This window comes from Halyomorpha halys, unplaced genomic scaffold, assembly GCF_000696795.3.
Source record: "Halyomorpha halys isolate HHAL.00 unplaced genomic scaffold, Hhal_1.1 Scaffold307.1, whole genome shotgun sequence".
Lineage (NCBI taxonomy): Eukaryota > Metazoa > Arthropoda > Insecta > Hemiptera > Pentatomidae > Halyomorpha > Halyomorpha halys.
This window is the reverse complement of record NW_027107991.1, coordinates 289,480-314,809: the sequence shown is the minus strand read 5'-3', so window position 1 is coordinate 314,809 and position 25,330 is coordinate 289,480. Positions and strand designations below refer to the sequence as shown.

The 25,330-nt window shown below is 29.3% G+C and overlaps 2 protein-coding genes and 1 long non-coding RNA gene across 6 annotated transcripts in view; 2 read left to right on the top strand and 1 right to left on the bottom strand.

The window, feature by feature from the left end:
* The window catches only part of LOC106681065 (uncharacterized), a 47,844-nt gene extending 40,832 nt beyond the window's left edge, over positions 1 to 7,012 (top strand). Inside the window, exons 2-4 of the long non-coding RNA XR_010843147.1 lie at positions 4,708 to 4,776; positions 6,232 to 6,321; positions 6,423 to 7,012. This is a non-coding gene — a long non-coding RNA (uncharacterized lncRNA). The remainder of the gene's footprint in view (positions 1 to 4,707; positions 4,777 to 6,231; positions 6,322 to 6,422) is intronic.
* Positions 7,013 to 14,323: 7,311 nt separating this feature from the next.
* On the bottom strand, positions 14,324 to 16,103 carry LOC106681085 (COP9 signalosome complex subunit 2 alien). Its single transcript, XM_024363955.2, has one exon. It carries the CDS (start codon positions 15,759 to 15,761, stop codon positions 14,424 to 14,426), a length of 1,338 nt encoding a protein of 445 aa, XP_024219723.1. The 5' UTR covers positions 15,762 to 16,103; the 3' UTR covers positions 14,324 to 14,423.
* A 104-nt stretch (positions 16,104 to 16,207) lies between these two features.
* Positions 16,208 to 24,830, top strand: LOC106681086 (uncharacterized). 4 transcript variants are annotated; one of them, XM_014421238.2, is made up of 5 exons: positions 16,208 to 16,342; positions 16,963 to 17,312; positions 18,875 to 18,989; positions 21,357 to 21,563; positions 24,716 to 24,830. In XM_014421238.2, the coding sequence occupies exons 3-5, from the start codon at positions 18,918 to 18,920 to the stop codon at positions 24,749 to 24,751; spliced, it is 315 nt and encodes a 104-aa protein (XP_014276724.1). In that variant the 5' UTR covers positions 16,208 to 16,342; positions 16,963 to 17,312; positions 18,875 to 18,917; the 3' UTR covers positions 24,752 to 24,830. The 4 variants fall into 4 exon arrangements, with proteins under 4 accessions (XP_014276724.1, XP_014276721.1, XP_014276723.1 ...); XM_014421235.3 differs by lacking the exon at positions 16,208 to 16,342 and adding an exon at positions 16,677 to 16,893; XM_014421237.2 differs by lacking the exon at positions 16,208 to 16,342 and adding an exon at positions 16,677 to 16,893 and having other exon boundaries at positions 16,950 to 17,312.
* Positions 24,831 to 25,330: the final 500 nt, after the last annotated feature.

Below are 25,330 nucleotides of genomic sequence, written 5' to 3'. Positions count from 1 at the left end.
AAACTATATTTCTTTATAAGTCCCACTTTACGGCCAATTCGGCCATCCTCAAGGAAAATCTTAAATACAAATTAAAACCACATAAATTTTAAAAACTTTATGCAGGCTATTCTACCCAGATCAATAATTTCAGTCAAAATTCCCCCATTTTATCAATTCTTCACGTTAAAATTAAAACTTTTTATTACAGTCAATTTACACTATTAGACAAATATTCTGATAAAGTATAATGGTGTAAATTGACTGTAGTAAAAAGTTTTAATATCAATGTGAAGAATTGATAAAATTCAGAAATTTTGACTGAAATTATTGGCCTGGGCAGAATAGCCTGCATAAAGTTTTTTTTTTAATTTATGTGGTTGTAAATTTGTATTTAAGATTCTCCTAGAGGATGACCGAATTGGCCAAAACGTTGGACCTAATAAAGAAATATAGTTTGGTTTGGGACTTAAATTGTATAAAATTTATTTTATTTAAACAATAATAACTAGTCTGAAGAAAGTGAAAAGATTATTTATAAAGAAACCTGGTTTTGACACGTAAAAATTGACCCTTGACCTAAAAATTAAAGAAATTATTTCCATTATTAGACCATCTACAAAAATAAATTAGATGGAAGTTGAATATGTTTATCTTCATAACAATACTAAGTCGAATGTGTTGATAATGATCAAATGAAAATTGTGTTTTTATTATCACAACCATCAGAACCAATAGAAATCCAACTGCTAGTAGTAGACAAATCCCTCTCCAGTATTGTAGCCAACGGGACAGATAGAAGGCATTGTTCTACAAGAGGCTGTTGTATTATTCCAAGAATGTTTCTCCTTTCAAAATATTTAGGCGTTTTTCCGTTTTCAGTAGTTAAAAACAAATTTCATCAGTCCAAATACTACTTTCCGACACTTCTTACAATGTTTTGTTTTGCAATAATACGTTTAGACAATATCAATACTTTCATAGGATCGTATTTAAAAAATGCTGACATAAAAAGGTTTAAAAAACTATTTATTTTTTCGCGACAATTTCTATCACTTACGCCCATTGTCTCGATCATTTGGATAAAATGTAATAAGAAACGCATTGCAAAAGTATTCAAAACAGTAATAGCAGTTCAAAATTTGACGAATTTTTCCTATAAGAGTTCGGATTGGATAGGGATACTTTTCATGTCATATTATTCAATAATTTGTTTAATACCAATTGTTTATAGATGTGCACTTACAAAAAGTTATACTTGTAAATATCCGGTTATGGGTGCTATTACTGATATATTAAATAACAGCCAAACGTTACTTGTCATCTTCCAGTTCGTATATCTCGGCAATCAATTGCGGTACCAATTCACTTCGTTATCTCTAACCCTGTCTAAGGAAAATGCAGTAGGTTGGATAAAATGGCGGAGGGCACTAGGAGCCAATTGCCACAACTTGAGCAGGTGTTACTCTCCCCAAATTCTGCTCTTTGTCGGGGACTTCTTCATCAGGGCAATTACAGACATCTACGTGGCCATTATGTCAACGCACTACCGTTTCCATATTGTGCACAATGTTATCAGCTCTCTTCTAAATTTTTCTAGCATCGGTTTAATTTGTTATATAGTTTATATCTGCAGTGAAACAGCCAATAAGGTAATTGTTATAAAAGTACACTGAATAGAATGTTCTTATTATGTTCTGTTTTTTTTATTTGTTTACCTTATATAATTTTTTTATAAGAAAAAAGTTGTAAATAATAACTTTATTTTTATGAATTTCGTGCACTAAATAGAATAACTAAATTCTCTATTCTCACAAACCGTGATGGGAGTATAATGAAGGGGATGAGCTGCTAGGAAAAGTGAAGCCAAAAAGGTGGGCCTTATAATGAACTCCAGAGGCATAACAGAGTAATAGCCAATCACAAGCTACCCTCTATTTTAGTTTACCTTACAATGGCGGACATTCCTAATAACCTCAAGGAAAACTTGAGCTCCTAAGACATGGTCAACTCTCCTCTTTTTATCTTTTTCAACTTATTGCCTAAGATTTAATTCATCTCAGATATGTTTAAAATTATCTGCTAGCATATATTTTTATCCCCTTTCAAAAAAAAACATCAGTTTTTTTAAGGAGTGAAATGTAGTTAAATGAAAGTGATTGAAAATGATGTTAGCATGATTAGATGTTCCAGAATTTTTTAAAAATAGCTATTGATGATATAATAAATTTTAAAAACTGTTTAATAGATCTTTGACCATATAAATTTGGAGTTGAAAACGATGAAAATGCAAAAAAATTATATGTTAAAATACAAGATGGTTGGGGAGTGTATAATATAACAAATAAATTGAAGTAACTTATTTAATCGTGCCAACGTTTCAGCCAGAATTTCTATCCTTCATCAGGGCTGTTAGCTTGAAATCTTACTGCCAAGTGGTAATATTAAGCACTTGGAGGTATGATTTCAAGCTGACAGCTCTGATGAAGGATAGAAATTCTGGCCGAAACGTTGGCATGATCAAATAACTTACTTCAAGTTATTTGTGTCATACTTTAACCGCACCCCCAACCATCTCCTTGTATAAGTCATCCACAGTCAACTATCTCTCATGATTATGTTAAAATATTTAAATTCGAATTTTTTATGAAATGAAATAGTGTCCATTATTTAATTTTTTATTATTATTAATAATAAAAACAAGAAATACATACAATAATAATCAATCACCATATCATTATTTTCATTTTAACAGAAGTAATTTTAAGTTTATCATTCAGAGTAACCAAAAGTAGTATTATTGCAAATTTTAAAAGCTTTTCCAAACATGGACACAGTGGTGGATAACAATTTTTTAAGTATGAATTTCTTTAAAAATGATTTGTTTATTTTATTTAATAAGACATGAAATATGAAATACGTGAAAATTTAGGGACTTAATTTAAATAATTGAGGAAATTAGTATCTTCAATATATAGAATACTAAGTCCCTTACGAAGTATTTTATCTGTGATTTAATAAAAAGCATCAGGGACTATGCAAAGAATTTATGATTATCATGATGTAATAAAATGATGGATCAGACAAATGGGAATGATGTTTATTATTGGCACTTGGAAAAACCTAGGCACTATTGATTTAGTTTGTTTACATGGAATGTTTTTAATAGCTTGGCCATAACAATCATCAAAAGTGCTATATTCAGATCGAAGACAACTACTAGCTTCCAATGTTGAAGTCAGTTGCAAGAGGGTTGTACATCATTTCTAAATAATGTTCCCAATTTCAAAATATTTTGGGGTTTTTCCTTTTTATGTACTTAAAAACAAATTAATTCCATTAAAGTATTATATGCTAGTATTAATTATACTCTTAGGCATTTCTATACCGTCTGTTACATATGTTAGCAAGGACATAAGAACATACCTACAAGGAGTAGATCTACAACGATTTAAACAATTATTCATTTCATTACAACAGATTGTAAGCTTTATTCCAATAATTTCTATAATCTGGATTAGAATTAATACTAGGCAGTTTACAAAAATGTTAGAGACAATTGTGAAAATAGAAAATATGATGCAGATATCAACTGCAACTTCGTCAAATAGAATTTTGACAGTCTACTGTGTTTTAGTTCCTTCATTTAGAGTTTTTCTTATAATTTATAGATGTGTGATTATACCATCACATTACTGTAATCACTCTGTTCTAGAAGTCTCGATGATTACTTTAAACATCATACAAAAGTATCTAGTAATAATCCAGTTCATTTATCTCAGCAATATCCTGAAATACCTATTCAAATTGTTGTCTCTTACATTATCTAAGAATAATGCGGTTGAATGGACAAAATGTCATGAAGCCTTAGTAATCAACTGTCGCATTTTGAGCAGATGTTACTCCCCTCAACTCCTCTTCTTCATAGGAGGTACCTTCGTTACCGCAATTTTAGACATATATGTGGATATCATGTCATCAATTCAGCGTGCTGATTTAATGCACAACATTATCAGTATTTTAAGAAATATATTAGGTATAGCAACAGTCTGGTATATAATTTACATTTGCACTGGAACAGCAGAAGAGGTAGGTGTGTTTTAATCAAGCTTTGGTATTATTGTTATAATTTTCTAGAATCATCATAATGATGGATGATAAAAAAAAAAAAAAAAAAAAAAGAAAAAAAGCAGATTCAAGGAGTCAACCCCTTAATAAAAAAAAATAATAATCAGTTTTAATTGTACACATCCTTTTTCAAAACACACTTATTTAAATATAATTAATGTAAGAAGAAATTAATACAAAGACATAAACAGTAATATGTTACCTACTTCAGAATATTAAATGAGTTATTTACCAACTAAAATATTTCATATAGGAATATGCTTTAAAATTATCGGCCATAATTGTCAGTGCAGAATTGAGAGAAAAATGAGGCAAATAAAAATTTTATCATGAGCAACTGTTATGTTTTTAAAAAATGAAATAAAGTACAATCTTATAATATTTTCCACCAGAAATAAATATTTAAAATAATAAGTCACATTTAAGGTTTCTGTTTTAGATAACAAATATATATTTAATAACTTGAAATTTTATTCACTAATCAAATAAATATTTTCCAATTGTGTTGGAATTCAAAGTTCCTAAATTATTTTATTTTGTAAATTTTAAGATTCCAATTCGACAAATATTTAATAAGTGTTTTTGGTTTTATAACTTCAGGCAAAGAAATTTGACAAGACGCTGTGCCAGCTAACTATCAATGACACCACTGGAACTCTACTTAAAAACGTATGTCAAATATAAAGTTTGTATAAATATAAATGTATTTATTGAAAAATAGTTTCAGCAATGTATTTATTGCTGCAGTTTAATATAAGATGATAAAAGAATTGCCCATAGCTTAGGAACTTTCTTACATATCTGACACACCAAAGAAGATCAATAAGATTAAAGAATTCATTGAAAAAAAAAAACATTAATGCAAAAAGACAACAATCTAAAATGTAAAAATAAATTTAATCTAAAATGTGAAAATAAAATTTAATAAACTGGTAGAGGATTGATATTGTTTCTTGACTATTGAAGGTTTATTGGACTTATATATGCTCAATGAATTGAAGTCATAGTAAAATACAAGTATCAAATATCCTTCAATAGTTTGAAAATTACATTTGATATTAGAAGTTAATACTAATTAAAAAAACAAATAATAAATTTAACAAAAAATACTTCAAAAAGAAAATTACCTATTATTCCTCTCTATTGTGAGTGAATCAAAGTCTATATTTCTAATAAATTTCAGCAAGTCTGTCTTAATTTAGAAAATAAATATTGTTCCGTCTCAGGTCATGTTCCATTCTTGGGAACCATACTACTTATTAAGTCAAGTTGTCTGTCAGTCAAATAAGTTAGTCATAAAGTATACATTTAAAATTTTTAATTTATCTGTCTTCATCTCATAAGTCTCATAAGGTGCTTGAATCGTTTTAAGGTATTGTTCGATGTCACCATGTTCTATGAGTAGTTATATTGATCTGTAATCATTACTATTTATATGTCCATATTTTTTTTCTATGATGTATCGTATGAATCTTTGTACTTTGGTAACTTTAAGGGGGTCACCCACATTTGGTCCCATCGTTTGACTAAGTCAAGAGCTAGTTTTCTCTTTATGAATGGTATGAAGTCAACAAATCTTGTATAGCTTCTTTAGCTAGGCCATTAGAGCGTCTTTCATTTTTCTAAACTTACTGTGAACCTGAAAACAGTTGAAAAGTTGGGGACGGTGTAAAGACAGGAATAAAAAGAAAAGTGGAAACAATCTTATTTTAGGTTTACACAGAGTAAGGAGTCAAAGAATAATGATACAACCTCATACCAATACAAACAGAACATCATAGGTAGCTAGCAAAAAAGATTGCAATAAACAAAAAAATTGATATAATTTAAACTTCTTATCTTAATGTGAAGTATTGAACTTTGACTTCCTCTGCCATCTGCCCATGAATAAATTGTATTCTATCTTTTACACTCTTTAAAGCTTTGACTGCTACATGTCCCTAAGGTTTCACCAACAATGGTTCATTAGTTAAGTTGAACAATGGGTCCTAAGGAATAGAGCAGTAACTGCGGAATAATAGATGTACATTTTTATAGATTCGGCTACATACTTTGTAGCATGAGAGCTTGTAGACCTATTCATTAGGAACTCATATCACTAAAATCATTTTTTTTTTTTTTCAGAAAAAAATTATACTTCATTTTAAAGCGAATCAGAAAGTGGAATTTTCTGTATTAATATTTTTCAATTTAGACTATACGTTTCTTTGCACGGTAAGTCAACCAATTGCTTAACCTTATTTATTAAGGTAAAAAACTAACTTTTGTTATGATTTTATAAATTACATTAGTTAAATTTACATTGTAATTTACAGATGATATATACTGCAACAACTTATATAGTAATATTGGTCCAGTTCTCATAATTCAAAAAGAAAAAAATATTGAAACAGTTATTGCTGGAATATGTATTTAATTTTTTCTAGTTGATCAATTGAAAAAATTATTTAACATTAAATTTCTCCTGGAAAATTTGAAAATTTATTTTTAATATATTTAAAAGTTGCAACTGAATAATTATGATATAAAAAATATTAGTAATGATTCTTTAACAATATGATTTTATTTATTTTCAAATATTCAAGCATTATTCAGCACAAGAGTTTAGATAATGAAATTAAGGAATATATTATCAATATGATCCATATATCATGATATGGTAATAAAAATTTATGATAAATATGAATACATCCTTCTAAGGATAATTACCCAAGTGTTATCTCGAGAATATTCAAATACATAATGGTTTAAAAGAGATTTATTCTACATCTGAACATTGATTTGCAAAGTTCTGGAACATAGAGTTTGTTTTTAATTTAAAAGAAGAAGAACAACAAGTAAAAATTAACATAAAGAATCGTTTTTACAGTTATAAACCTGAAACCTTAATATTCATAAGAGTCACATCATGAATTTCAAAATCTGTAATTTATTTACATCTAACAAATGTAAAATATATTCCTTATTAAATCTGCTTCTTATTTCATTTTTATTAAATACCCACTTCCCACTGTTTTTATATTAATTTATGCAACTGATGCAAGCATAAAAAAAAAAAAAAAGACTCAACCAAGATTCCAGAGAATAAGGTAGGAAACCTTGAAATGTAGAGTAAGTAACAATATAAATAATAATAAAGGAATATTATATTGGATTAAGGTATTCATAAAACATATAAAATATAACCTTCCATCTTAAAAGAAAATGAGAACTTGCTCATTTTCATAGCTTACTCCATACACTTGGTTTCCTTCTCTAATAAAATTAGCTGACACAACTAATAATAATTACTCACATCAAACAGTTCTAATCTTTCCAATCTAAAACACAACAACTTATCACCAAAGCACGAAGGGATGTAAATAACAACACTTTACACACTGACTTAAATATTCCAACAGTCACTGAATACATACAAACTTAAAACAAATGTTTTCATGAATAATTACTGGGACACCAAAACACACTTATAAGACAAATGGCTACGACTATCATGCCTGAGAATACACAGAGGAGAGTAAAAATAACATCAACAGGTTGAGGAACCTGCTAACATGAGGATTTAAGTAAAGCCAGAGAACCTGGGTGCTGTTCTTCATGCCTTACATGCAATTTATTTAACCAATGTAACAGTCAGTCAATCTGCATTTGACAGGTGCAGATACAAATAAAAAGTGAGATACTGTCACTACAGTGTACTACTACTACAGTACTACTCTACTGTCAACACAGTCAGAAATTTAATTTAAGAAATCCATGTTTCTCTAATGATGGTTACAAAGAGGGTGAATGAAGTCGGTATGAATGCCAGAAGGTGTTCAATTCTTGCTATGATATATATAAAGTTCAAAGACTTTAGTTACTCTGGAAACACATTAGGTTGGAAAGATGAAGGCTAGTGTGATCAGAGATAAGTCGAGATTCAGTTTAAATAAACCTGATGGAATGGAGAGAGTGCGGAGAAAACCAGTTAAAAGATGTTACTGAGGAGGCTCAGTGATGATGTTAGATGGTTCCAAATTGCAAATAGTGGCATTAAAAACAGTGTCGGATACATTAAAGACATCCATCAAGGATATTAGGTACAATTTTAACCATTAATTGTGGATGATTTTGTATTACTCAATAATAATCCAATGCCTCACACTGCTCCAGTAACATAACACACTTAAATGGAACTGATATTGTTAGTAAACTGCTTTTACGTTTAATTTGCAATTTTTATTTTTACATAAAAATCAAAATTTTACATTTTCTATTTTCATCATTCACTTTATTATCACTTTTTTTTTTTTATAAAGCTTATATTCTTGGCTTGTGATAATCACAAACTAAAATGTTCTACTCAAGTTTTCAAAATGACTTTTCCATAATAATTAGTTTACTGTCTCACAACCCAATATACTTGAATAAGAAATAATACTTCAAAATATAACAACAAATAATTCAAAGGAAGTATTATTAATAACCGAATGAACTCAATAATCAGCAAATGTAAGAGCAATCAAATAAATAACAGTTAAATCAAATCTACTCAAATTAGTTTAAAATAGGTACTTCTCCGATCAAAAATTGAACTCAAACTGACTGAAGATAACATACCTAATTATCAACAGGTGAAACATTTCCACTGATTTCAACAAGTTCAACCCTATCATTTACATTAGTCGATATAAAGGGAACAACAAAAACCAAAAGAGGTCAAGGCACTTCGATTAAAATAATAAATACACTGTCATCTTTAGTTCTGTGTATTATTTTAATTTGATTTTATAATGGTTTCGAAATTTTAATCATCTTTTTAAAATATAGTAAAACATATGTAAATTAATGAATTAGATTAGTTGTACATGTCATTTTCCCCCAAAAAATAACACCTGAATCACATTATTTAAACTGTTTTAGTGTGGGAATGAGAAATATACTACTCATATTATATCTTAAAATTAAAAAAAATAATAACATCTTCCATATTGGAGAACCTTTATAGTACAGGAGGGGAAATGACGTTTGTGTGACGTCATGAAATGGTAATAGTGTAACGACATAACGGTACAGAAGAAGTTAGGATTAATAACAGGTTAAAAGTAACTGGAGCTGCATCTTTACAATCCATTCTCAACAGTTCCAAAAATCACTGGTTCAAAAAAAATGGCGGATGGTCTTTATTATAATAAGCTTTATCATAAAACTAGAATGAATTGTTTAAAAAATGAATAAATAACATACGAATAGTAATATATTAACAAAAGAATTAGAGAATGTTTAAATAATTATTTTTTCTCATAATACTAAATAAATGCATTGTTAAAAAAATATAAAGTTAATCATCAAAAAGAATATATGTATATCAGAAAAGGTCTTACCGTGTGCAGGAAAGTCTGATGTACGGAAAATTGAAGAAATTCCTAAAAGTGATTGATTTTTAATATTTAACTTTACGTATAAAGCACTACCGACACGTCTTTAACAAAAATATTTCACACCACTGTAACACCATATCAAAAAACTTTCGTACATAAATTATTAGACTCTACAAACTAAGAACAATAATTTTAGATGGCATAATCGAGCCACTTCTGAAGATGAAAAAAATATTAACTATTCACTTAAGTAATAATGATTAATACAAGAAACACTTCACATTCAATTACTATCGAATTCAAACCACTGAAACGCAATTACAAAACCTCAAGTAATTATATCATTAGATTGTATTAAGAGCAACATATACTAAACCGTTTTATCCAGCCACTGAAAAAAATTGGCTCGAAAAGCGGTGTATAGAACGGTAATACCAACTAAACCAGGAATAAAAAAAATATATATATTAAATTAGAAGTATTCAAAATTATACTTGTAGATCCATACGACAATAATTTATATTTTCAGAATAATTTAAAATAGAATGCTATAATAATAAAACTGGAAAAATACGATTAATACATTAAATATCATATATTTCTTGTATATATATTTGTCCTACTTATATTGAATATTATTAACACAAATTTTAAATTAACTAATATTATACTGTGATAAAATTATGGTAAACAAATACAGGATTAAAAAAATAATAATTTGCCATCATCACATAAATTATATCAGTGTATATAGTTTCCAATTATACAAGGAACATTTTAAAAAAATAACTGTTCGTTTTTAAAGTTTGTTCATTATAATAACAATTATTAAGATGATAAATAACATTCGATGTTAATAAAACAAGGATACAAATTAACTAGAGATATTTGATATTAGTCAAACTTATAACTAATAACACCTTTTTTATTGTCATTTATTATTTTTAAAATTATAGATAAGTTGTTGACCATGGATATTATATCAGTGGTTGGGAGTGCAGTCAGTGAAGAATCCAAATAACTTTTACTTATGAATGGAAAATGGTCCGGGTGCAGTAAAAAAAACTGAAATAGTAGATAATTATACTATTTTATTGAGCCAACGTTTCGCCACACGTTTCAGGGCTTCGTCAGGGCTGTTTTGACGGCAGTCAAAGACAAAGTGACAAGTTTTACTTATTTTCAGTTTTTCACTAACGTTTAATGTTCCAGCCCTATTACTCTGAAGTAAGAACATACCAATCTGTATGATATAGTTCTTATTGAACGTACATCATACTGTAAGACAATTATTTCCTTTTCATCACATTCATGAACAATTATATTCTTAGCTGCTAAATTCTAGGTAGAACAAATCAAGTAATTCAGCCCTTTATGATTAAATAGAGCTATCATCACTGCGATCTAATCTTTGCCACTCTAATCTAACTACAGAGGAAATTTTTTGATTCATCATATGGGATCATCATAAAATGAATATGTATTAAATGAATTACGTGATAATTCATCCATCTTGGTCTGAAATGGGTCCACTAGCTCCAATAATCTATACTATAATTCTTCAAATACCATCTGCAGATCAAATTTTGGATTCAATAAATTATTAGAAGATAGAAGTCAGAGGTAGTTGGGTAAAATACAATTGAGAGGATAAGAATTATAATTTATTTGGGAATAAGTTAATGTAATGTAAACAAAACAAAAATATTTCGTTTTTGTTTATTTAAAGTCAACATATGGGCTCAATGATCTGGAAAAGTTTAGAGAAATGTATGAAAATTGCTCAGGTAACTGATTCATTACTTTACACTACCATAAAGACTAGCCTGTTTGCTAGGTTTTCACAATAAGAACAAATTTTGGAGATTAAATTCAATAAAACCATTTCTGTATTAAAAATTAATTACTACCAAGAATAAAACAATACCAGCAATGACTTTTTTTCTTTTTCTATAAAATATTAGAATCAAAAACTTAAAAGCCGTTGGTAAACTATCATGAAAATTTGGAGAATGAATTTTTATTCCTAAAGATTACAAATATTCTTGGTACCTCCATTCCCACACAATTCAGGTAGCAGCCGAGGAGGAGGTCATAAAGCACTTTTAATGCACTATACTCACTCTTTGAATTTTTAGAAATTTTGGTAAACTCAGATATGAGGTATTTATTAAAAATTTTACTAAAGATTACAAAACAAAAACAAAGTTTGTTCCGAAACACTTTTGGAAACCACCTGGCTGAGAAATGAGAATTTAATTGATAACTTACTGCTGAATTATACATCATCTCAAATAATTTTTTATTTCACTACTTCTACTGTTCAGAGCCACTAAACATACATAAATAATATATCGTATTTGAGGAGGTAGATATAATATAAAGGGGTACAAGTGATAAATTTTCTAATATGAGTTTTATTTTTCTATCTATTCATGCCTAAACCAAATTTATACTTCAGCATTAACAAAATTGTGAACTTATCACATAAACATATCAAAAATTTTTTTTTGTAATAGTCCACTGTATCTAAACTGGTGATTCCCAACTGGTGGTCCATGGAAAGGTCATTGACAGAGATTATGAAGATTTATTGTTAGAAATGTTGTATTAGTTATCTTGCCTGATGTCTGAGGGTTAGGTGAAAGGATTGGACATTTAAATGCATAATAAAAGTGAATTAAAATGAACTGTAAGTCAACAAAATTTTTGGAAGATCCTTGATGGAATATAAGTAATGTATAAAAGGAAGATGGTCCGGTTGTGGTCAGAATAATTCAAATATTACAAAAACTATTTATTGTGAGCCAACTTTGCAGGGCTTCATCAGGGCAACATTCTTGCGCTTTCCATCATTCAGAAAACCCTCTAAAGTGGGGTGAAACCTTGGCTCAAAATCATTTTTTTAATTATCAAAGTTATTCTAACCTCACTCAGACCATCTTTCCTTTATACAATATAATTTTCAAATATTTTCCGAGTGGACCCCCTTTGCTTTGCCACAAGTTAGGAGTGTGGATGTACCATACTTGGTTTAATTTCCAGCTTAAGTAGTCCATATATGGGTTGGAAACCACTGAAAATGATTGCACACAAATTTTTTCATGCTTCAATACATTCCAGAATTTTATATTTTGCACTTTTATTTTATTTATTATGACAAAACCGCTATATTGTATAAAACATTGAACATTATCTAGATCCCGTGCAACTTCCAAATTTAGATCAAAAGAACTTCATCAATACTGGAAGATTATTGATTGACCGTGTGTATAGATGAATGGAATATGGTCCGGGTGTGGTAAAAAAAACTCAAATAGTAAATAATTATACTATTTTATTGAGCCAATGTTTCGCCCCATGTTACAGGGCTTCGTCAGGGCTAAAAAAGATACAAACACTATAGTTACAAAAAGGAAAAAAGAAAAAACATAAGTGGAAAATAACAGGGCTATAAAATGAAAAGTAAGATATAATAAGAAAAATTAAAGATTGTAAATAGTAAATGAAAAGGGTAATAGTAACAGATAGATAAGAGATGAAATATTAAAGAAAGTACAAATAAAGAGATGAAAAAAAAAAAAAAAAATACAAATCAAATGATGAGACAGAATGCATACCTGTTTTGAAGGCAGTCTAAGACAGAGTGCCGGTTTGTATTGGGAGGAGTGGGGATGGTAGTTATGCCACAATAACGAAAATAATTTGTAAAGTAAACATAGTAAAAAAGTATTTAAATTAGACGAACAATAAATGGTAATATACATAATAGGGGGAGAAGGGATATTATTATTTTATACTTTTTAAGATACATTATTTTATACTTTATTTTTCCTTTGTTTTTCTATGTTTTTTTTGTCTCATCATTTGATTTGTATTTTTTCTTTTTCTTTTTTCATCTCTTTATTTGTACTTTCTTTAATATTTCATCTCTTATCTATCTGTTACTATTACCCTTTTCATTTACTATTCACAACCTTTAATTTTTATTATTATATCTTACTTTTCATTTTATACCCGTTATTTTCCACTTATGTTATTTCTTTTTTCCTTTTTGTAACTAGTGTTTGTATGTTTTTTAGCCCTGACGAAGCCCTGCAACATGGGGCAAAACGTTGGCTCAATGAAGTAGTATAATTATTTACTATTTGAGTTTTTTTTTTACCACACCCGGACAATATTCCATTCAACTTCATTAATAATTTGATATTCAAGATAATGTTAAATATTCATCCCTCTACCTATATCTAGTTGGTTTATGCAATTCCAGTAGTGAAATATGAATAAATGATTACCAAAAAAATCTCTATTTTTGAGTTGACTTTTATGAATGCTAGGCATTATAAGATGATTTCCACAAATCTATTCTTCTAAGTAATTTGTAAAGTTTATAGGACATAAACTTAAAGCCTACTAATCACAGAGCCTTACCCTGAGCTGAGTGGATCTCCAGTATCCAGTGGAACATACTTTGAAGATGGGTGTTTTAAAATACAATTAATAAACACTGTTATTCTCACAGATATTTGTTGGGTTTTTACAGGAGCTTTAGGATTATATTCAATTTCCATTCTTATTTTTGTTTTAGATCTTAAATAAAAGAAACCAAAACCAAATTTCCTATATGTACACACCAAACCATCCTTTTTAAGGCAGCTGCTTACACTAGGTTTCTGTGAACTATAAAATATCCACACAATCATAAACAGTGCGGATAGAATGCTTGGTAAGTGATAACAGAATATAATGTTGCTATAGGAATGGGTGATTACAATAATATTAACTAAATTAAAAGTTTATTTTAAAACAAACATAAAACGAAAATGGAAAAATTGGGAAAGAAACATCTACTATACATTTTAAACATATTTATTATAAACAAACAATATATATTAAAAACTTATTTATTTAGAAATATAAGTACATTATATTATAATTTATTACATTTAAAAATTAATCCATTTTGTTAGTAATTACAAGTTGCAGATTGCTGAGTTGTGATGCCATTCTGTCAATAGCAATAAAACGAGAACTATTATCATTTTCCTCACTGAGTGCAAGAACCTGGTTGACCTGATCTATTTTCCCATTAACCGATTTATCCAGGATGCAAGATACCAGAAGACTCTCGACATCAGCTACATCGATATTAAGTTCCTTTGATATAAAAGGTATATGTAATCTTGTGTATGGTTTTATTAATTTAATAAGAACCTTAGTTCTAATATTTCTCAGTAGATCTTCTATATGCTCTTTAATAAAGGGGTCATCCATGATATTCTTTTCATGATTTTTTAGAATTTGTTCAAATTCATTAATGTCATTATTTTGATAAGAGGAAACCAAATTAGTCATGGCTAATATTTCTGGATCATTCTTGTAAGGTATAGCTTCTTGTGAATCAAATGGATTTATGCCGGATTTCATAAGCATATTAGCTAAAACAAGATATTTCAAACAAGTAGTGCGTCGCGGACTGCCAGATTCATCATAATTTTTAAAAGCTTCGAAGAAATCAGTGTGAGCTTTTTCATATTCACCCTCTCGAAGGTGCATTTTTCCACCACATTCTCTAATAACGCCCATAATCAATGGATGAGGAATAGCAGACTTAATATGTAAGGATTGTTCATAGAGAGCTTTCAACTTCTTGTTATTCTTTTGAGCAGTGTACATCTGAATTTCCAGGGCATATATTTCCAATAACTGGGTACCCTTCTTCAAGTCATCTTCGCCATCATCCGTTTTACAAGACTGGTGAAGTTGCTTTATTATTTTAGCAAGTTTACTATAATCCCCAATATCATAATATAATTTGCCTAACTTGGTATTTGTTTTGAACCATAATCTGTCGTTTTTAGCATCTTTAAGAGCTTCCAAAGTAGCTTCATAAAAGTTCTGCAGTAGGTCCATATTTTTTGAAGTTGATATATAATCTAAAATGGAGTTTATAGATTTCTCACTGTGGTTTCTAGTTACAGCACTTTTTATGTAAGTCAAAAGAAGTAAATATTTTTCCATCATTTCTTGAAATTCATTAAGCTTGAAAAAAATCTTAATCATTTGCTTCAGAGCCTTGAAACCCCATTCACCTTTTTCACCAGATTCTAGTTCCAATACTTTTTGAAATGAATCAAGAGCAAGTTTAGGATCATCCTCTTTAAGAGCTTTTGAGTTGTAATATTGGTTTTCCAAGTTGACATCAGGTTCAGAATTACTGTCTTCTGAGTACTCCAATCCATAATCTTCCTCTTCACACATATAATCGTCATCAACATCGGATGCAATCATGCTGAATTAATGACTGATATTTGATTAACAATTATAAATTATAAACATAAAACTCACACAAATAAATGCAGTGAACTGTAGAGTGAATGTAACTTTTTTCAAAAGTGAGTGTTATGTTTCAGTCAGTTGTGACAACATAAAAACTCTTGTAATTTGTTTTGTTTTTCAAATAAAGAGCTACTCCCGCAACACATAAACTACTACAGCTGAGTACCTGCTGAAGAATATACGCTCTGTATGGTTAGAATTAATCATTTAACAAAGTAAATAAACCATGAAACATATAATCTCTCCCACTGCTTTACAATATCTTCAGTAAAAGAAGTGTTCGGCAACTGAGATACATATAACAGTTGCAGGTCAAGTCATCCAAATAATTCACTTCTACAGCATAATTTTAAATTTATGTAAATTAAATATGAAAATATATCTTCTTAAACTATATTACCGTTTATAAAGATATTTTAGCTTTAACTAACATCAATATAAAATATCTTAGAGGCTGTGAAGAAATCGGGGCGTGGCCTACATTTAAATAATCATTCAAAAAGGGATGTCAACTTTTGGATAATCAACTGGAGGTACAAATACATTGATATTAGATATCGTTTTAAACTCAGTCCAACTGAATATACAACAAAATAAGCATTCTCTTTCAATGCTCATAGAGTACCCAGCTGATATTAAAAGGAATACAACGTAAAATAGTTTGAATATTCCATGAGAATTGGTATATATCTTGTAATTTTGTAACTAACTGTTGTTTTTTTGTATATGTTTTTTAGTTGTTTTCCAGTTAGGCTGTGTCAATCATGACCTTTGTTGTAAAAATTTTATTTTCGTCAATACTTTTTCTTTCTCAATGGATTTCTTTATTTTATTTTGATTATTAAATCTGAATAATATTAATAACACTTACAAGTAAAATTCAATTAAATATTTATTCACAATTTCAATATCAATTTATTGTCCAACAAGTGTGATTAACGCAGTTAATTAGTTTACTTCTTAACAGTCTATAACCTTCCACTTTGATCTCCGGCATTTCAGAGATGCTGGGTGTTGCTATTGATGCCTTTGTATTTTTAGATAATTCTATCTACAACTTTAAGACTATCTATTAAAGACACCTGTAAGTAAGTTCAATTTTACTTTGTTTAGATACTCATTTGTTACACTGTATGACAGATTGATTTTTCAGGACCGGTGTTAAGACTTCGGCGATGTCATATATATCAGTCAGAGGAAATTTAGGAGGAACATATTCTCAGGTTGAAGGATTAAGCCCAAGAGAAGCCGACAGCTTACAAACTCTGCTTAGGCGAGGTCCTAAAACGGAATATCAAAGTGAAGTTAGTTTCTTTGCACCGGTGATAAACCTAATCAATCAATTAGAATTCACCTTTGGTTACGAAGTTGTTTCTTGTACAAATACTGTTACATCAGGCCCAAGAGGTGAAGATGTTACTATGTGGACTATGTTCAGGCCAGGCTATGGTGACAGATAACTGATGTCCTAGCAGTAAGAAAAGGACTGTTCAGTATTTTGAGGTAGGTTAACCAACATATATATATAATAGCTACAAAACTATATCATTCTTAAGTTTTTTAACAATTGTATTCCTTATAAGATATCAATCTATTTCGAGTCTGTAGCAATTTTTAAAGTTTGTCAATGATTTTCTGATTTAAATTGAGTTTCCTATGTCGAGTAGAAGACATCTTTATGATTATAATGACTAAGAGAGACCACATCCATCCTATTCTATACTTCAATGTGTGCATATTTCATACTAGAGCCTGAAGTAGATGCCAGTTTGATTTACATAATACCCAACAGGCAAAATCTAATCCTTCTCCTTAACTGAAGTTAGTAACTCTTTGAGTACCTTCTGTCTTAAGGTAGAAACAAAATTTGTTTTGCCCAGTTAAAATGGTGTAAGGTTTGAATAACTTTTAAAGTTTAAAGCAGTAAGAATCTGTCCACTTTTTAGATATTGTATTTGAGTGGATCCTTTGTTCAGTTTGAATCCATGATCAGCCTTTGACACCGGACTTCACGCTAAGAAAAAAAATGAGGTGTAAATTCTGTCTTACAGACGACGTTGCTACAGTTGATTTTTAAAAAAATAAAGGTAATCCTATTAAATTGGATTCACTGAAATAAGCAGTGGCCTCTTTTTAAACATGGCTTTGCATCAGCTGGTACTAATTAATTTCAAAATTTAAATGACTCAAAATTAAAATTTTAGATTTGAGGTGATGACATTTCGTATTAGTTAAATTACGTTAAATAGCATTTCCTTCATATTCAATTATGATCAACCATTTATACACGCAACATCTCTACTATAGTTTTTACTTTCTGATCTTATTGAGGAATTTCCCGTTTTCACATATCTTTAAAATTCAGATAGGCATGTCACTGATTTGCTTTAATAGTGGCATATCTGACATAAATAATGGTGTATTAATAAGAGTTATAAAAGATCATTTTTATTTATTTGATGTAGTCTAGAAATTTTACCATAAACTATTATTCCTTTGTGATAACCCTCATAGCCTTGGTGTAGTCTGTAGGAAGCCCTAATTAGAGAAAGAGACCCCAATGTAAGGTATAATCTTTATATGTTCATTTCCAAATAAACCTCTCCTCCTCCCCTCCCCCCCCCCAAAAAAAAATAATAATTTTTCAGCTGTGAAATTTTGAAGAAAAGCTGCGAGGTCCCCTCTTACATGATCTTATCCCATTCTTGTTTTGGTTATTCTTCAAAAGCATTGAAATCCAGTAGCATACCATTAAAGTAATAAGTTTTTAAAAATAATTTATACTGTTTTATTTCAAAACAATTTATATTTTGTTAATTTATCATTAAAAAAGGGGCCAAAAATAGTACTTTATCTCAAATGATAAATAAAGACCTCTTTGTAGTGGTTATATATTTATAACCTTTTTTTTGTTTCTTATTCTTTTTTTAATCAATAATTAAAACATATTAAATTACACAACTGAAATCATTGATAAATTTTAAATGTTTCTTGGTCTATTAGATATCTTTAATAAAGAAAAATTTGTTATTTTTATTCTGCTAATGCTGTTATTATTTTTACAGTTGTGTGATTTCATATTGAACTTGAGAGATATTTAATGTTAATATGCCATACCTAGGCATAAGAGGAAACCTTGGTATTGCTAACACCAGAGTATATGGCCTTACAACTGGAGAGGTATGTTTGATTCACTAATAATGTTTCTAATGTTATTTATTTTTATATATTTTTTTAAGTGATGATTAAGGAGTATTGAAGCACATGATAGATCTGAAGATCATAGGCACTTGATTTGATCCTGTTTTGTTGATCCCATTTATAAAATCTCATATTCTGGTCACACGTCCTCATAATTGCTATTGTTACATCTTATTGTTCTCTGATAATAATCTCTCTTTCTTCTCTCCGTTTTCTGTTTTTAATGTCTTATGTGGGTATCAGATATAATTTGTAGTAAATAAAGTATTTGTGGAGCAGGGTAGCTCTGTGAGTAAAGCATTGTGCTCCTCTCTCCCGGGCCCAGACCCGTGTCTGGCTATGGCAGGTGTTTATTTCATCTGTTAAATCAGCCACGGATCAACATTGAGACAGACTCTGAATACCCTTAAACCAGATAAAATCTGGTGGTTGATGGTCCATCGATATCCTGGACAAATCACCTTCATGTAGAATCGTTAGTCCAGAAACAGTACTTCCCATCAAATTACTGAACCCTTCAAGGTTTGTTGTTGCTTAGGTATTATTATTTTTTTTCTTCTAGTAATTGTAGTTGATGGTTATTGTTTTGTTTTTAATGTGTTTAGTACCTTTTAACTAGTAAAAACTAATTATTTTTAATATTCTACTTAAAAGATTATAAGGAATCATAGTGTAAATACCTATTTCATGGAGATGCCCTTAAATCACCTGTGTTCAGTAAATAATGCATCTTCAAAGTTATTGGTTCTATTTTTTTTTTTTTTTTATATCACATACCAGCCAACAAGGACCACATGAATATCAATGGTTAGGCTTCTTTGGGATTCTTGATTTTCTTTCTTTTCATCGCAGATTCATGATCCTCGACTGCCTTTATTTTCTTTCTTCGGATCACTTCATACCCCTCTTTTTTCCTTTTCCAATATTGGCGAGATTTTTCAGGGTTTTCCTGTATTTGTCTCTATGTACACAGTCTGTATCTGAAATTTTAAGTTTATTTAATTCTTCTCTTATTTGCCTCATGTATCCTCCCATGCTTTTGTAGCAAAAAAATTTGTTAAAGATCTTTTTGTTCAATCTTTCATCCTACATTCTTTTCATGTGCCCATCGAACATCAGCCCTCTGATTCTTATCTCGGTTTCCAGGTTTTCAATTTTTCTGTAGATCTCTTTGTTAGATCTTCACCTGTAACCTTCTTGTGTTTTCCTGGACCCTTAGATTTTTCTTAAGATTCTCCTTTCTATTCTTAGCAGTTTTTCCTAGTTGGGTAGGCATCTGGTCTCCACCCTGTATAAAAACACAGGCCTTATCACAGCGTTGTAATGCCTTAACTTTTCATTGGAGGAGAGGTTCTTTTTATTGTAAATTTTGCCTGTTTGAAAGCTTAAATTTTCTAATTTTGTGATTTTTGTTTTTCTCAGATGCTCTCTTTCTCAGAACCGTTGTGACATATTATTTCCTCTAAATGCTTCAATTTTGTGGTCACTTTTATTTTTCCATATTTAGTGTTTACTGTTTTTTTTCTTGAAATTTACTTCAGTAGTCATGAGCTCTGTTTTTTCATATGATATTTGTAGGCCTGCTTTTTCTGCTATTATTTGATTGATAGCCTCTTCTTCTGATTCTCCCAACAGTGCGAGATCCTCTACAAATGCCAAACAACTCACTTTTATATGATTATGAAAGTTATTAGTTATTTATTATTTTAGTTTTTGTAATTCTGATTTTATTTATCAATCTTCTCTAGGAAGAATATCCATTGTACTCTGCTAATTAGTATTGCTTCATTCATTGCTGTTTGATTTTAAACCTGTGCGTGTACTACAATTCATAGTGATTAGAAATTGATTTGCTTCTTAATTAAAAAAAAAAAAAAATATGCTTTTCAGTGTTTGAACTTGATTATTTGTTTGAAATAATAATTTCATTAAAGTTTTTATTTGATTGTGTCTGATATGACTTTAATGAAGTAAAGGAATCGGAACTATGAGTAGGTGACCATGTCATCCAACTCTTCTTGGGCATGATAATATGAAGTAATCATAATATATATAACTTTAAACAACATCAGTAGTAGTCGAGGCCAGGTAGTCAGGAAATAATTATATACTTAGACTGCTAAGCTTTGAAAACGAAATACCGACTATTATTCATTTTCCACAAAGCTTTAGTTTACTGTCAACTGTTTCAGTGGTCAGTATCATTGAAAGTTGTATTAAATGATACCTATCTTTCACCTTGTCTTTGTTAGACAAGAATCTTTATTGAACATTGTTGTATACATTCCTACTACTTTCTTGTTATTATTATTCTTGATTTAATTTTTATCCCTTTTATTTTTTCAGTTAGAACAAATTAAAGCCACAACACAACTTAGAATGGCATCTGAAAACCAAGATAAATGTGAAGTTACATTTTATAATGCTGCCATGTACACAATAAATCAACTAGAATATCACTTAGGATATGTGGTAATAGCTATGGCTTCAATGGACGATTGTCTGTCTTGGACAATGTTTAGAATGCCTGGTCAAACAGTTTCTAGAGCATTGGTGAGCATTATATCTTTTAAAAATAAAAGTTTTATTTTTAATTCAATAGCCTAAAAAAAAATATTTTTTTTTAGATTGGCTTTAAAATTTGAAAACAGTGTTTATAAAGTGCAAAAAAAAGAAAAGAATCTGATGCCAGCTTACAAAAAAGTTTAAATATATTTCACTCCTTAAAAGAGCGTTCTTCTCATTACATAGTTTAATCGACCCATCAGAGCCCTCTATAATTTAAATACTTCATTACAATAAATTAAATAACTAAAATTTGCAATTTCTGGGTTGAAAATACCATTTTTATATAACTAAAAACGCTTAAAAGCGTCCTTGAATTTTCAAACTAATATTCTATTTATCATGATAGCCCAAGCAAGGTTAGGTTCTTAAACATATACATAACTTAATAGAAATGTAATATAAAACTGGATCATACAAAACTTTCACTTACCACTTTAGAGACAAAATTAATCCTTGTGCATTTCAAAATAACTGTTTCTTTATTCAGGATGGCAATCCTCCTATATATTCCATAAAGGCTACTAAAAGTAAAATCTGACTATCATAATGACTGCCATGGAAATACAATAGTTATCTAATCCTTTAATATTTTTAAAAATATTGTTATCAACGAGATATGTTTAATTTTTCTACTAAACATAATTTAAAGGTACTTAAATTTCTTTGTTGTTGTGTTGCTATTAAACTTTGTGTATATAAGGGATTCTGGAGTTGTGGAAACGGTTATCAACTATTTTCCTGTCTCTAATACTACAGTTTAACAAAAGATAACAGACCCATGTTCTACAGAATGAGATCGTACACTTTTGGCTATTTTCAATCTCCAATAAACTTTTAGGTGGTTGCACAAAAATTGTTTTCTTCTTTAGTTGTTAATCAAATTGTTTAATAGTCCATATTTTTCATTTTATATTACTAATAACAATGGGAGATCATTGATTATTTCATATAAACAAAATTTAATATATGCTTTTTTTTTTTTTTTTTTTTTTTTTTTCGATCAGAGAGTCAGACCTTAGATGTTTGGCCGCCCAAACCAGCCTTCTCCACACCTGTTTATTGTTGCTAACAATAAGAACTGGTTATTTATTCCAAATAAAAAAAATTAAAGGTACTTAAGATGAAGATTTTTTTTAATTTCGGCATTTAAGCCCTGTTATACTATTCAATGAGGATAACACCTAGCTAATATTAAAGATCATATACAAAGTTTAATCAAAATCATTGAAACAGATTTTGAGAAAATCAATAAAATATATAAAATAGATTCTATAAACTGGTACTTCCAGTCAGCCAATTTTAAAACGTTGCGGTAGTATCTCAGGCATATAACAGCCTTAAATATATTTTTTTCAGTTTCGTATGATTTTTGTTTTTGAGCTAGTTACTCGCTCAGATCATTTTCTGAGATTTGGTTATTTTGGCTGGCTTACAGGACCTCAAAACATCTTACGTACGTATGTCATGTTGAAAACTCGAATTTAAAAATTGTTCACGATCACAATATTTTCCTTTGCTTTTTATTTATATATGGGTTAGTAAAAGTTAAAATTAGGTCTTACAAAAATTTCTGAATCACAAATAATGTATTTATATTACTTTCCATGATGTATTTATACAAATAAATACATGGTTAACGTAATTGCGTTATAGTATTTACATGGTTTTGATAGATTGACACATTGATATTGTAATAAATAGTTGTCAGTCATAGAGGGTTTTGATTGAATTATTTCTAATGAGAGCACCATTCATTCTTGTTAGGAGTGAAATATATGTAATGTATTCAAATTACAAGGTTAATTAATATTTTTTTTAACTCACATATCCACTATAAGAAACATGTGTTTTTTATGTTTATTCAAATACAGATTTACTTAACCTAATTGTAAAATTAAAAGAACAATCTTAACTAATAAAGGCCCTATTCTAACTTATCCTAATTATATCTATGTACTTATTACTAACTTATAATCTAACCTACAATTAAAATACATACAATTGATTTCTATGTCCAAAGGTTTAGTACTTGCACTCAGCTGGTCGTGGCAGAGAGAGAGAAAGATCACTTCTCAATACACAGTTTTTAAACATAACTCAGCTCACAGAGAAAACCAAACAATACACTAGCTTTACATCAATGTCCATTCATTATAAAAACAACCGACGACAGAACATATGATTTTTCTCTCCCTCTCTGCCCGATACCTCCCGCGCATACGCATGCAGCGCTGCCATCACCAATTCTTCTGTCTCGTCTATTACATATGCTCCCCTTTTTTGAAAAGTGGAGTTACATGAAACTTCACTTTATTCTCCTTATTCTTCCACTAACCCGTAGCTCCCTCACTCCTGTTTAATTAGACAACAAGAGGTTCCATGTATGTCTTGTCCAATCTCCCCGACCTGCCTGGCTGGTATAAGTTGACACTACATTATCTTCATCCTCTCTCTTTCTCTCTCTTTGCAATGTATCCGTGATAAACACAATAATTCAGTTCTTTATATTCACATTTGGCTATCTTAAAACTACTTTAGTACATTACATTAAATATCGCTTTTGTGGATATGTGAGAGTGGAATTTAGATACTATTGCTTTGTGGAGCAGATTATATTACTCCTTGCTCTACTTCGTAACTGATAAGGTGACCTATCATTTTCCCTACCTTCATCTTCGGACTCGGGGCACCAGTTTGGGTCATGAACAGTGTTATCGGTGTCAAGTTCATAATCACTTTCCATAGAGTCTTTCTTCGTTTGTACAACATCATTAGGTGCCTCCATTAGACCTATGATATCATGATGATTAGACCTATCTGATATTAAATACCGCTGAATTGTATATTAATTTATCTAGTTAATTCAAAATCATTAGAGCCCTTTTTGAGAAAATCCTTAATAAGTGTAAAATCAACTCTATAAAGTGGCTCTTCTGGTCGGTCGATTTTAATGAAAAGTTACTGTCACATCCCAGATATACACATGCTCCAAATATATTTTTTCAATTTCGTAAGACTTTAAATTTTTGAGCTAGGTTGTTCACACTTGGACCCTTGTAATATATAATAGCTTTTTATTATAATAATTAGCACAATTGTGTGTAATATCAAATTCATATTTACTTCAAATGTTTCAGCGAAATATGGGCTTTGGAGATAATAATTACAACTAGTGTCGAAGATGAATTATAAACCGAATAAAGAAGAGATGAAATCTGTTTATATTCACTAATTATATGACTTAGGTTATTATGAGGTTATATTTTTATTTTGCTTTAGTGTAATATTTTTACATATTTATTAATATACTTAATAGTTTAATTTAAGTTAAATGAGACTATGTAAAATCATTTGTTAATTAAAAATTTGTATATTAAATATCAATTCTATGATGAGTCCAAATATTTATTAATTGCTTAAATAAATTTAACTGTATACACATGATGTATAAATTTGTTATTTTATAAAAAGTGTTTGATAGTTTTTAGGTGTGAAAGATAATTGTTTTAAACTTATGTTACAAATGAAACAAAATCTTTGTCGGGGTTAATATGAATGCATGTATTTTTTTTTTTTGTTTTTTAGAAAATAAGAATTTTCTTCTTAAATATTTCTTTCTTATTCATATGCGAATACATTTTTATATTGATCCTTTAAAATGTAAACTTTTTTTTACCTAATCTTTTACATTTATATTCTATATAATATACGATTATGTATTTATTGATTTGATGTTTTGGTAGAATAGAACA